This window comes from Thunnus thynnus, chromosome 3 (assembly GCF_963924715.1).
Source record: "Thunnus thynnus chromosome 3, fThuThy2.1, whole genome shotgun sequence".
In the NCBI taxonomy this organism is placed as follows: Eukaryota; Metazoa; Chordata; class Actinopteri; order Scombriformes; family Scombridae; genus Thunnus; species Thunnus thynnus.
The window spans coordinates 19,438,939-19,453,658 of NC_089519.1; the positions used below are offsets into that span (position 1 = coordinate 19,438,939).

At 38.5% G+C, this 14,720-nt stretch overlaps 1 protein-coding gene across 3 annotated transcripts in view; it reads left to right on the forward strand.

The window, feature by feature from the left end:
* The window catches only part of fam114a1 (family with sequence similarity 114 member A1), a 14,501-nt gene extending 235 nt beyond the window's left edge, over positions 1-14,266 (forward strand). Inside the window, exons 2-13 of one of the 3 annotated variants that reach the window (XM_067584602.1) lie at positions 1,664-1,981; positions 2,753-2,837; positions 2,959-3,194; positions 5,253-5,387; positions 5,598-5,750; positions 5,839-6,028; positions 7,414-7,499; positions 9,323-9,574; positions 9,761-9,900; positions 10,003-10,075; positions 12,128-12,181; positions 12,736-14,266. In XM_067584602.1, coding sequence (XP_067440703.1) covers positions 1,670-1,981; positions 2,753-2,837; positions 2,959-3,194; positions 5,253-5,387; positions 5,598-5,750; positions 5,839-6,028; positions 7,414-7,499; positions 9,323-9,574; positions 9,761-9,900; positions 10,003-10,075; positions 12,128-12,181; positions 12,736-12,864 — 1,845 coding nt within the window. In that variant the 5' untranslated portion in view covers positions 1,664-1,669 and the 3' untranslated portion in view covers positions 12,865-14,266. Of the gene's footprint in view, positions 1-1,647; positions 1,982-2,752; positions 2,838-2,958; positions 3,195-5,252; positions 5,388-5,597; positions 5,751-5,838; positions 6,029-7,413; positions 7,500-9,322; positions 9,575-9,760; positions 9,901-10,002; positions 10,076-12,127; positions 12,182-12,735 lie in introns of all 3 variants that reach the window. The other 2 variants (XM_067584604.1, XM_067584603.1) reach the window with 2 other exon arrangements.
* Positions 14,267-14,720: the final 454 nt, after the last annotated feature.

The window sequence follows — 14,720 nt, forward strand, 5'->3', positions numbered from 1 at the left end:
TTCATTTGCTGCAATGTTGGAGATGCGTTTGTGTTAATCGTCATAAAGATCATAATCCTCCGAATAATAGCCTAATTGTGATATTCGCTGTGAAATAGAGATGGTCTTTGTTGGCTGTGTGCTTGACATTGTTTTGTATGTTGTCATGCTACAGTAATGTGTTGATAGTATTAAAAGATCCAGAGAAAGCTTTGAGATGCGTAGAAAAGGCTCATATAGATGACATCAATATGAAATGAATGATTTTTTTACAGTTCAAGGGTCACAAGTTACTGTACAAGTTTTTACTAATACAGATTGTCTCGAGAATTAATGAGGTAAGTGTAAAATATTGATTATTGTCAGTGCTCCGGATCAAAAGAAAATATTGTCACATTATATAGTCTGTAACTTGTTTTGCGGGCAGTATAATAACAGATTTTTATTGGGATTGAGACCTGTTTTATTTACCATCTTGTGTACACAGTTTGTCAGAGATAACGTTGTTCATTATGAACAGGAAACGGCCTTAAACAAACTTAGTAATGGTTGAAAACAATGATGACAGTACTCATGTGCACACGGATACAACAGTTCAGCACTAGATGGAGATGTTGCACCTTGAAGGGATAAGATGTGGTAAATCACAGTGATTACTTTCTTTTTGCTTAATTTTCACAATGTTTCAATATACACATATTGGGTACAAAACTTTATAGTCCTAATTTTGGTCTTAAAAAGTCTGCATCATAATTCTTAGAGCATCACAACATTGTGTTCACTGAATTTTAGCAATGTTGCATTATTATCCAACAATGCTCTCAAACAGTAGCCTGTAATTCCCATCAAAACAGACTATGCAATGGTCATTTCCTCTGTCACAATACAAACAGCAGCCAGAAATACAGAAATGATGTAAGACATTTAGAAAACTTTTGTTTTTGTTCACTGAATACATTATACTGCTGTAAATATAAATAATGTAGCAGAGGCTGACTTTATAATATGGTAAATCAAACTTTTTCTGTTCTTTATCTACCACAGAGTTTGTGTTTTCATTTAAGATGTCGAGCATTAGATGTTTGACTCACTTGTAAGTAGTCATCAACACACAGTACACTGCTGGAAATTATGAAACATCAAACCAAAATATACACTACAGTAACACAACCTCAATACATTACATTATTTTGACAGTAAAAGAAGGAAATGAGTGTTTGGCAGTTATCATTGTCACCTTGGTAATATGGTGAAATGTTTTCAAAAACAAGTTGCATTGATTTAATGATTTATATGTTAAGTAATACGTGTTTGAACTTTGTGCTGACATGGGTTGGCTGAAGTATCATGTAGCATGTGCTGTAGTGTTTTGCAGTACTATGTGTGGGCAGTGTTTAAAATTAAGCAAGTCTTTTAAGCTAGTCTTTTCACTCATATGAAACACTCACTGTGTAAATGTATAGTGCCTTGAGAGTTTCACACATTAAAACTCTGTTGTGAGACAAATCATCATAGATCAACCACAATCAGTAAACATTTCCAGATGTAAAACATTTATTTGTACCTAGTAAACTAGGATTTATGTAAACAATATTTCTGTTTCAAGGTAAAGAGATGTATAAAAATCAGAGATCAGCTCTTGCTCAACTAAAACCACTAATATTACAGAGCTCTCCACCTCCAGATCACCATGTCCCAGGCTGCCCCCTCTGATGCAGACCCTTCTGTAGACACCAACCCTCCACCCGCCCAACCCACCCACACTGACCCCGACTCCTGTCAGGATGTCCTAGAGGTCCTCGAACCGCCCTCAGCCCCTCTACAGCCTCCTCTGATCCCTGAGAGTTTCCCACAGTCCACTGAGGAGACAACCACAGAGGACGCCGCCAAAATGGACACTTCAGAGGGTCTGATGGAGCCTGCCGCTGAGGGACAGGTGATTGAATGCGACCAATCAGTGAGCCTGGAGCCGGACACGGAAGCTGCAGAGGAGGATGTGGAGGTTTGGACATGCAGTGCATTCAATAACCAATACTGATATTGATATTTGAGAGTTTAAAAATCAGACAATTATATATCGCTGTATATTCATTTTTTTATATAAACACATAAAAAACATTTATCTTTTTTTAAAGAATTGTGATCATGATGTGTTCTGAGCAGACAGTTTGCAGTCGAAAAATAAACTTGTCACTGTTTCTAAATGACCTTAAACATATATTTGGCATTTCTGCACTGAAATTTTTGTGTCCTATTAGTTGATATATTGATATCAATTTATTTGCAATAAGTTAATACTTACTCATACATCAGTTTGGCTGATTTATCGGTCTAGCCTTTAGCGCATTTTCACCTGAGCTGAATTACTATTCACTTGTGACTTTTATTTAATTGAATTTGATTTAATTGACTTAATTGACCAGCTTCTCAATTGTGTGGATTTGCTGCTTTTCTGTGTCTTATGTGATAGTAAGAGTTTATATCTTTGGTTTTTTGACTGTCACTTTGGGGAATTTTAATTTGTCACTATTTTATGATATTTTATAGACCAAACACTTAATCAGTTACTTGACCAAATAAAGGGCAGATTAATCTGTAATGAAAATAATTGTTATTTGCAGCCCTAATCGACCTCAACCTGTGAGGCTACTAACTATGAGTGATAACTTTGTCTAGTGCAGCATTTCCCTGTAGCTCTATAAATTATTCCTACACAAATAATGTCTTTTTAACTAATACTTTAATGTAGGTGTGCATGTGTTTGTGTGTGTAGAGGTCTGCTCAGGAGAAAGAAAAAGGCTGGGGAGGTTGGAGTTCATGGGGAAAATCTCTTCTGACCAGCGCCACCTCCACTGTGGGTACGTCTCTTGTTCTTGTTTTCTTTCATCCATCCATTTTCTTCTTCTTTTGCCTCTGTACACATGCTCTTCTCTTCATCCCTGTGAGTATTAACCTTTGTGTGCGTGTCTGTGCGGACAGGTCAGAGTCTGACCTCCGTTAAGGTGAAGGCAGGAGAGGCTCTGCGTCTCCACAAGACCTCAGTAGGAGAGGAGGCGAGAGAAGAAGAGGAAGAGGAGGGATCAGAGGTGAAGAGAGAGGGAGGAGGGGAAAGTGGAGAGGCTGACCTGTCCGGTTCCGGGGAATCTTCCTCTGCGAGTGCTGCAGCTTCTAACAGGGGCGTCTTCTCTACGATCACCAACGCTGTCCAGAACACAGTGAGCGAACACACACACACAAACACACCTCATAAAGCTAAAAAATCATAGAACAAAGACCTGCCAGTGGAGATAAATTCAGTGATTTCCAATACACACCTGCTTATTTCAAGACATTTTTAAAAAAAAATCTTGTTTTGAGATATTGGCATTTGTGGTACATATGTCTGACTTACTAATTGGCCTTCCTCTACCCTCATTACAAATCAGTCAGTCCATGGTGCGAGTTCACAGCCATGCAGTGAGCTATACATAATTCCAATAAAGGTTGAAGACAGCAGTCGGCCTTTGAAGTTTTTACTGGAAGCAACTGTGTAACAAACCAAGTAAATGAAGTATATGAGATACCATGAAAAAGAGTTAGACCAAAGATATTGTAGGAATGAGTCAGTACAGTGACAAGAAAACTGGATTCGCAAGGGATTAGACTGTCATGTTAGTTACATTGTACCTCATGGCAGGAAGAAACAAAGTCACCACTATAAGATCAAAATAAAGCCCCCCATAGAACAACACACTATTTCATCTCGTAACATATACGGACATAAAGTCCACAAGCATAAATAGTAAAAAATTAAGCTAACAAATGAATAGTTACTTGATTGCAGCTAATGGCTAGCTTTGTTAGAAGTAAACACATTGCTGAAAAATGAAATTAACAAATCAAAAATCAGGATCAGCTACAATTTAAAGAGTACCTATAGTTAAATGCTCTAACACAGGTATTTGGGCAGTTATATAAAAGATGCCTGTCAATATTTACTTGGTAATAAATCTGAGTAAAGATCAACCCGTGTCTAAAATCCCTCCATATTTACTATATAGTGCTGATTTATTGTATTTATATTTGCGTCACTCAGTTCATTGATTGTATATAATTCCACAGTGAAACACAAAAAGCAGTGTCCATGGCAAGTACACTGCTTTCTGCATGTAATGCCAATTACATTGTAAAAACAGCTGTGGAGCTGTACCATAGTGGTTGCTACTAGCAACCATTAGACTCTCCAACCAACAGACTTGGCAGAAATGGAATATATTATTCATAAGTATGTTTTAATTAGTGTATAATCACCTGAAAATAAGAATTGTTGTGTTTTTGTTACCTTAGAATGAGCCCTTTATATCTACACAGGGAGCATGTCCTCTTCTATGGAGCCCGCCATGTTGCACTGCCATGTTTTTACAGTAGGCCAGAACAGACAAACCAAACACTGACTCTAGAGAGGGCCTTTCACGATTTTTGCGAGTTTCACGGCCACCCTAGGTTCTCCTACATCCTTGGAAGAGGAGGGTGAGTTGAGGGGTATTCAGTTGGTTGTAATCTGCAACCTTACCACTAGATGCCACTAAATCCTAAACACTGGTCCTTTAAACTGCTATGGAGTTGTGCCAGTAGCTGCACAACAGTACACCCCACTGCTGGTGTCAGAATAATAAGTTACTTCGGTAATTAAAAAATTATGAGAAAGTAAGTCAAAATTTTGACTTAATGTCCTATTATTTTTATTGTCCCTGAATAATTTATTCATACCTGTTTCTTTTTGTGTCGTAATATGCACTCAGTAGTTTACTGTACAGTGAGCAGTGAATTAAGATTTCAAATACTTCATCATCCATTGCATCCAAAAATATAACACATTGTATTTTGGGATTGTTATTGTTGCAGAAACGCTACATTTTTCATTCCATTGTGGACATTTTGAGGGCATTATATAGTGCATTAAATTCACACTCAAAATTTGGACTCTCAAGTAAAATAGTGGACAGTAAATATTGTGCACTATATAGTTAACAGGGAGCGATTTCAGACACAGCCTTAGTAAGTTGAGGTTTTGAGTTCCTCATAATTTTGCCACAAATATCTTTTCTGAATAAAAATTCCACTTTCTAAGTCAAAAAATGTACTTAATATCTTATCATTTTGCTTACCTTTAGTATGTTTATTTTATCATTCCTAATGTTTCAATTTATTTAAAGTGGGTCTTACTGCATAGTAATTCTGTTTTTTTTTTTTCTGTCTCACCTTCTCCGTCTGTCTCTCTCTGTCTCTCTCAGGGTAAGTCAGTGATCAGTGGTGGTCTGGACGCCTTGGAGTTCATTGGAAAGAAGACCATGACTGTTCTCGCTGAGAGTGACCCGGGTTTCAAAAAGACCAAGACCCTGATGCAGAAGACTGTCTCGCTGAGTCAGGCACGCTGACACACACAGCTCACCCACACATACAGTGCAGAGCACTCACAGAAAATCAAAACGTCTCCTCCTATCCGATAAATAATGTAAAACTTGTGTATTGTGTGTCTGCGTGAATGGAATAATTTGGTGCTTTTCAGTGGAAATCTACATTCTGTAATTTATCTTAAATGACAGCTGTTGTATTAAGGATCCTTTGGGATTTTTCAGATGTTGAAGGAAGCCAAGGAGAAGGAGCGAGCACGTCTGAGCAACCTGCCGATCAGCGCGCCCACAGCTCACTACGGTATTCTGTTTGACGACTACCAGGGCTTGTCACACCTTGAGGCCCTGGAGATCCTGTCCAATGAGAGTGAGGCGAAGGTAAGACACATGCAGCCACTTAGTATGAAGAATGTGAATTACAGTCTGTTTTTAAAATAGTGTGGATAAAATGGTGCGCTGCTCTCAGGTCCAAGCCTTCCTCTCCTCCCTGGTGGAAGAAGAGCAGGACGAGGTGAAGAAGGAGCTGATTTTTATCAAGGACATCTTCATCAAGCGCGAGGAAGCGGAGGAAGGAGAGGGAGAGGAAGAAGGGAAAGGAGGACAGACGAAGGATAACGGTGATCTAAGTTCCCAATTACACTGTTCTACCCCCCTGTGTGAGTCTCCCAGACCAACCAGACCTCCTGGAGGTAGAGGAGGTCCCTGAGCACTGACCCAGGATCAGTTGGCCCCAGTTTATCCCCAGTTTCTGCTTGAACTCTGGCAGAGGGGACACAAGTCCTGATGTAGGATCACAGGCACCTGGATCAGAACTGATATTTCATTTTGGTTACATTTTTCTAGTTTTTTAGTCCGGTATGTCTCGGTACACCAAATTCTCTTCTTCTTAAATGTGAATATTTAATAATATCTTTGGGTTGTGGACTGTTGATCGAGACAAAACAAGATATTTTAGGTTGCATCTTTGGCTTTGAGAAACAGTGATCGATGTTTTTCACATTTTCTGACGTTTTATAGACCGAACAACTTGTCGATTAATTGAGAAAATAGCTGAATTATTGACAACAGAGGGGTCAAGGAAATCAGGGTCAGGAGCAAAGCAGCAGACCTGCAGCCGTACGGTTTTTGAGACACTATAGCAGGAAAGATGAGTGCTGACACAATGTCTCTAAACATTTTCCTTATGTTGGGGAAAAAGTTAGAAAATCCTGTTTCTCACAAAAATGACGACCTTGTCTCAAATAAAATTTTCAGTTTTTACATGTAGAAACACAAATTATTTTTTCTTCTTGCGAAAGCCCTGAATTCTTGGATCCTTAGGGGCAAAAAGTGTTGCAGGGCATCTCTTCCTGATCCCCTGTATTGTTGGCACAAAAGAAGAGGAAAATGTTCTATCAAAGTGAAATTCAGTGTTGAGGTGGTGCCGTGTCATTTCAAGTTTTGGTTTTGTCGCATCTCACCAGCCATTTGTCACATTACATTTTAAAAATTAAGCCTAAACTTATACGATGTGACAGGCGCCTTCAGGCAGTGTCAAAGCAGTCAAGAGTTCAAAGCAGTCTGGTGTCCCCTTACCTGGAGGATTTAACACGGTGCCTGATCCAGTGCTGGTGTTCAGGGACCGCCGACACATTCACATCACATCACATCACAGATTCAAAACAGAACCAACAGAAACAATCTATTAGATCCAGACTTCTCATTAAAATCTGCATGTGTGCTGAACACTTAAATCTCTAATTGTAATTTAGATACTGACGTTAATTAATTTGGCACGAAAACAAGAATCTGAAATTGCACCAAATCTCTGCTGTGCTTTTAGCTGAAGGCAAACAAGAATATTATCATTATGATCTCAGCATGGGGGAAACCAAACCATCACTGACATGTGGTAGAAATCTGCTCTCATTTTACATCTACAGCATCTATGGCTTTAACATATGCTGTGTAAATAGAAGTATACTAACATAACGTGTGTGTGTGTGTGTGTGTGTGTGTGTGTGTGTGTGCGTGTGTGTGTGTGTGTGTTTATTTCTGTTAGCGGCTGATGGCGAAGAGTTTATGAGTGTTCTCACCGAGCTGCTGTTTGAGCTTCATGTTGCTGCCACACCAGACAAACTCAACAAGGTGACTCACAAACACACTCACACACACACACACACACACACACATACACACACACACACACACACGCGCCAGCTCAGCGCGCGCACACATGGAAACACACAGTGGTTGGTTTTACACACATTTTGAGAACAGTCATTGACATCAGGGTGTCAACTAATGATTATTTTTGACAAAAAACTTGAGGTAGCTTTTTCTAAAGCTTTCAACCACATGATTTTTTTTTTTGTCAAAATACTATTTCCAAGGTCAAAATGAGCTTTCATGCTCAAATTATTTTCATTAGCGATTAATGTTGCTGCTTTGAGTGCGATGCCATACCTAGTTATGAGCAAATATAATGACAATAAATATGTCTTATCTGATCTTAATCTCAATAATTCAATGAATAATTCCAAATCAATCATTTTTTCAATGAAGTGTGTATCGTTTAGTGTATAAAATCAGCAAAAATGTCCATCACAATTCCCTGAAGCCCATGATGTCATCTTAAAATGGATTGTGTTCTCTGAACTTTAACAGCTCAAAACCCAAAGACCTTCAATTTACTGTGATACAAAAAAAGAGAAAGGCAGCATAGCCTCATATTTAAGAAGATGAAACCAGAAAATGTTTCTTCAGTTTTGCATAATAAATGACTGAAACGAATAATCACCTATCAAAATTGTTGTCAGTTAATTGATTTATTGTTTAAAAACTGACTTCATTAATTTCCTCACATTAGCCCATTCCACAAACTTTAATCCAAACCCCAAACAACATAATTCTTACCCTAAAACGTACAAAACATGGCAGGAAATCTGCAAAGTAGAGAAGGCAGAGATGCAGTTTCTTCAGCAGCAGCAGCAGCCTCAACAGATCACAGTGCAGCACAGCCAGAAGGCACGTTCTGTTTAACATTTTCTTAACTCGGTAAAGTTGTCATGAAATTGTAGATTTTCAACAATCCTATTTTTAGTGCTTCAAGGACTTCTTGTCTGTGTTGAAAGACAGCAGTTCCCAACCTGAGAATCTGGACCCTCTCAAGGTGTCCCAAGATAAAACTGAGAGGTAGATGATTACAAAAAGAGGAAAACAGGAAAAATATATTTTATATTTTTTCAGATTTTCTTCTAATCTTTGCTTTTTCTTCTTGTGATGATCGTACTTCCTTACCAGGGAGAAAATAGTCATGACTGGTAGACATATGAGCAGACATCACTTCTTTTTAAGGGCTCAGAGGCCAAAAAAGTTGGGAAACATCATTGTAAGAGACTGCAGGTTCATTCGCAAACATGGAAACAGCAGTTGAAAAAATAATCTCGCCACAAGGTCCACTCACTAGCTGTCATCTGCTGTTTCCAAAAACAAGAATTAACTTTCAATCTAAGTGAATTACAACCTTTGATTATAAAGTTACTGCTGGTAAACACTGATCATTCCAGACAAACATTGAAAGCCTGTTAGAGCGTATAAATTTCCTTTAACTCTCACACTAAACTTAATTCTAAATCTAACCTTAACTTGCAAAATGTTCTCAGTGTGAAGAACTTTTCTCAGCCTTCTGCCCTTGTTAGGAAATTTGGTACAAACAGTTACAGAAACTCACACACACATACACACACACACACACACACCGTTGAACTCTGTGTCAGCATCCACTCCCTCCCGCTGCAGCCCTGGAAGTTATATAAAAGTTATCACCTTTGAAGTCCTACTGCATAATCAAATTCACACATATAGGACCTACATTAGCATATAATCGTGTATATGCATCAAATTAGCATACATCAGGATGGTGATCTCTCACCGTGTGGGGCTGATGGGTGGTAATTATGCATCTCCAGGCTCGGATGAGGGCCCATGATTGGGTGAGCGAGGTGGAACAGCCTGTCACTACGGAGACAGTTGGCAGGGAAACGAAGGACCAGCCAGGGGGAGAGGCCTCGCCTGGAGAGAACGAAAAGGAGGAGACGAAGGGAGATGGAGAGGAGCAGGGGGAGGAGAAGAAGGGAGAAGAGGAGGAAGAGAAGGAGGAAGAGAAGGAGGAAGAGAAGGAGGAAGAGAAGGAGAAAGAGAACGACCCCAGATCTGCAGAGGTGAGGTCGACTGAACCACATTGTATAACTCAAATCAGCAACAGCAGAGACTTTTTCTTTAATTTTTCAATTTAACCTCCCTCTGCTCCTGCTGTCACCACTTGTCTGTGTGTGTGTGTGTGTGTGTGTGTGTGTGTGTGTGTGTGTGTGTGTGTGTGTGTGCGCGTGTGTTCTCTCTCTCTCCAGGCTGTCTACATGTCATCAGTGGGGAGTCTGGCAGAAGTGACGGCTCGCAGTATCGAGCAGCTCCACAAGGTGGCAGAACTCATCCTCCATGGCCAGGAGCTGGAGAAACCAGCCAGAGACCAGGCACACATCCTCACCAGGTGTGTGTGTGTGTGTGTGTGACAGAGAGAGAGAGAGAAAGAGAGAGTACGCACTACATGTGAGAGGAGCGTGGTTTGCTAAAATTGACATTTTCATTCCAGGTTGACATGTTCCATGTGTACAGAGGTGGAGTGTTTGGCCAAAAAGTTCTCTGATACGCTGCTTCTTGTCGGGGTAGGTGACAGGGATGTGTGTGTGCATGCATGTGTGTGTGTTTGCGTGTGTGTGTGTGTGTGTGTGTGTGTGTGTGTGTGTGTGTGTGTGTGTGTGTGTGTGGGCTTTATTCTTCTTTTTGTCAGCAAATTCCATTAAAATACCAAAGCCAACAGTATGTTCGTCTGTCTTAATACTGCCCGACTTCCTAACCATGCCTGTGGCTCTCAGTACTGCACCAATTGGTTACTACTGAAAACATACATATTTGAAAACAAGCCATAGTTATGTACTTGAACGACGGTGGAATTGTTATTTTTATGTCTCCGCGGTGGCAAGAGCCATGGCTGTCCATCCCATTCTCTCATGAATGCCTTGAGGGATTTCTTCAAATTTGGCACAACTGTCCACTTGGACTCAAGGATGAACTGATTAGAATTTTAATGGCAAAGGTCAAGGTCAAGGTCACTGTGGCCTCACAAAACACGTTTTTTGGCCATAACTCAAGAATTCATACACTAATTATGACAAAGTTTCACACAAATGTCTAATAGGATAAAATGATGAAGTGATGACATTTTATATCCTAAAGGTCAAAGGTCAACTTCATTGTGACCTCATGATATTCTGCAAAAACACTTTTCTGGCCATTATTCAACGCCATAACTCAGGAACAGGAGGGGAGATTGTAACTATATTTCACATTTGGTCAGATGCTGAACTGGTGACACTGATCTTGGGTCTCCACCTTGAAACTGTGGTGATTGTTTAGATTTTCTGTGCTGCCGGGTTGAAGATGTGTGTGAAACATCCACGTTTTAGAATTTGTAGCTTCTTTGCAGCAACATCCATATCTGAAGCATCATCAACTGTCATGGCCACAACTTTGTGTTCTATCAGAATCAGTATTATTGGCCACACATGTGAACATATATAGATAATACACTTAATAGCTTTTATTAAATTCCTTCTAAGTCTTCACTACAAATATTATATGAGTCTGGACAGACATGGATGTAAACTGCAACTTGATTGGTTGGTGGAGGCAAACAACTGCATGGCCGTATTTCTAGTTACTAAACTTCTGATCCTGTATCTGTTATCTCTTCGTGTAAGTCAGATATATGTCAAAAAAAGGTTTTTAAGTGTTTTCATATCAAATACCCTCTTTTTTCCTATTCCTGTAAAATGTAACAATATTTTTGAATATACAACTTGAATTTGGGGATGTATTGATGCGTTTATCTAATCAAAAGTGATGTTGGGCGACTAACTAACCCCTCCCATCATATTAAACCACACTTGACTGCTTGTAGGTCGCAGCTAGCAGAGTAATATCACTGTAGGAGGGGTATGTTTAGTTATTTGTTGTCAAAAACTTTGCTTTTATATTTCCAATGAACGTCATTCTAATTTATTCATTTAACCCTTGCCTGATTCCTTTACAGCTCTGTATTCTCTAAGCAATCCAAACAAATCTGAACTATATGATTTAAATCCTTCTCGTAGTTATATCCTTCCCACATGCTGCGTTTCACTCAGAAACACATCACACTACAGAAGCTAAAGACACTGTAATTGCTGTTTCATTGTCACTATTTTTAAAAAAAGGTTCATTTTCTAAAACACCAGGGCACTTTAGCTTTCCTCAAACAGGTGTAAATAGTGCATTTGTTGGGAACTATTTTTAACTGTGGATTAATTCACATTCTGTGCTCATTTTATCATTTGCCAGCAACAGGACTGACTCCAAATAAACTACAGTGCACATGTTTATGGGAATGAAGTAACGTGTGACCCTGTGCAGCAGTGTGGCTTGTTCATGTGTTTTTAATAGTTTTAGACAATGGATGTTGAATATGGGCTTTGGCTTCACAGGCAACATTGTTAGTGGGATCAGTTCTTTGTTGGTTTTGGTCTTTTCATGTGGTTTGTCTTAATGTTTGTCTTTGTAGTTGTTTCATGTTCTCCAACCAAACCACTGAATCTCAATGGAGACATTGAGAATTATGATTCATCTTACATTCTTACTCATTGCTGCTTCCCATCTCTCTCTCTCTGTGTCTCTCTCAGGGCCAAAGAAAAGCAGAGGAATTGAATCCGCTGGTAGATAGCGTGCTGTTAGAGGTGAGATACACAGATTTTTTTTTTCCCTCAGATTATGATTAAATCAAGTTAAAATGAATGAAAATAATGACAGAGCTGTCCTGGCAGTGGATGACTATTAGATGTGTTAATAATGTTTATAAATGAAGAAAAAAATCACAGTAGATAAAAATAGTGTATTTTTAACACTGGGATCATACTTAAAACACACTTTATTCCAAGTACAATCAGCATTTTAAATAAAACAGAGTCACAAATATTCCTCCACTGTATTTTAGTTCATGATTTATTGTTTTATGCTTTGTTTTAGCAATTTTATTTGTATTCTTTACTACTGTGTTTTATACTTCAATGGTGTTTTGTCATCATATTTGGTATGTATATTACATTTTACATATGTTTTGCATTCTGGACAATAAAGCTGTATTCTATTCTATTCTATTCTATTCTATACAATAGACATGTCCAGTATTATAAATAAATGGTAAAATCAGAAATAACCTTTTTTCACATTTATTTAAAAAAAAAAAGGTATGACAATGATGATGATCATAATGAAGGTCTCTTGTCTGCAGGGCTCCAACAGTACCAACTATATCCAGAATGCATTTCAGCTGCTGCTGCCCGTCCTGCAGATTTCCCACATCCAGAGCCAGCACTGCCGAACCGCCACAGAACCAGCAGCAGAGACACAACAACACTAACATACACACACACACATACACACACATACACGTGCTACCTGCTCACCCGCTTGTCTTAATGTATCTGTTGTTGTACAGAAAACGTATAGAAAATAGATTATTCCAGACTAAGTGCTTATAACTACATTATGTGCCATAGCTACAGACGGAATATTTTCTTTATATATATATATATATATATATATATATACACACATAATATAATCTTGAAGATAACAATTTAACAAACAGGTACATGTAGAAATGGTCCACATGCAGGTTGTGTGTGTGTCACTTCCATGTTGTATCTCTGAATGTTATTTTGTCAGTTTTGCAGTTGATATATTGCTTTGAGGAACCAAACTGTGTTCAGAGCTGTGACTCATCCTGTCTGACAAACAAAAATGTATTTTCGATTGTCTCCAAAAACTGAACCAAAATCAAAAAGCAACTGATTGTGTTGAATGGACTCTACATTAATATATATCAAGCTTTCTTTGCACTCCTTTTAGTCTGTTAGTATTTCAACATTTTGATCAACATGACCAACTGAAATGTTTTAATCTGGTTAGAGTCCATATGCCAGTATTAATGATTACGCTACATGTTTTACTTTATGTTTACTTTTTCTTTATGTTTACTTTATGTTTTTGTTTTTGTTAAATTATATGAAGCAACACTACCTTATATTTACTCTTATTCAGTTTGATTTGAAAGGAAGAAAATGAACCTTCACACTTTAACTTAGAAAACATTTAGTTGTCCTACATGGATCTATTGAAGATGTAATGTAAGTGAATTAATCTCTAATTATGTTTCATTAATCAACAACGTGTCTCTCTGTGGGTTTTTTTGTTTGTACATCCCAAAGAAGGTGCTGCCAAAACATGTAGGTGGTTTTAAAATTCTTCTTACCCTCTTGAAGAAATACTGTTTACAAGGAACTAGATGTAAACACTACTTACTCTCCAGAGGTGTATGTTTTCCATATTGTTTTTCATCTTTTCCTTGAGCACCTGTGGAATTTAAATTATCTGGAGGCACCACTGGTTTTTTGAATATCCACTGTTAAATTGGCTCTGAGCTTCCAGCCTACAGTTATTTATATCTCTGGATGATAAAGTACTCTCTTAGCCTTCTTTGCTTCAGATTCTCCCCTTTCAAAGGTACATTGATGTGGGCAAGAAAGCTAAGCAAAGAAAATATTAGTCAATCCTGTCAAAATGTTTTGGCTCCTTTCGGCTACGGACAGATGGGGTAAGGCTGTTTATCAGCCGTGCTTCTGCCTTGAATACAAAATGATTTTTAATGTGAAATGAAAGCCAATTAATTTATTTAGGTTTGGACAGTTTACTAATGTATTAAGACTACTGTCTAAACAGTTTGAGAATGAGATGTTGCAAATAAACAAGTTTTAACCATATTTATGTGTGTCAGCTGTTTTTGATTTCGCTGTCAAGGTGGCAGGAAGGTGATGCAGTCATCTTTATTTTTCTCCAGTGTGCATAAAGTCACCAGGCCTGCTAGGAGATGGACGGATGGTAGCGATGATGCAGATTTGCTAAAGAAAAGGATGGAAGAATGAACTGTGAGATGACAGTGGAAAGGATCAGAGTCCATTTGATAGCCTGTTAATGGAATAGTTTCAATACTTTGGGAAATACACGTATTGGCTCATGGGTGGAGGGTTTGCTAGATGAGAAAACTGATATTATCTTTATGTAGCATTATATCTGCTAAGTATAAGGCTACAGTATAGCTAGCAGCTGGTTAGCTTAGCTTAGCACAAAGGAAGGAAACAGAAGTAACAGCCTGCCTGGCTTTGTCCAAAGTTAAAATTTGCCTACTAGTACCTCTAAAGCTCATGTTTGTTTTAT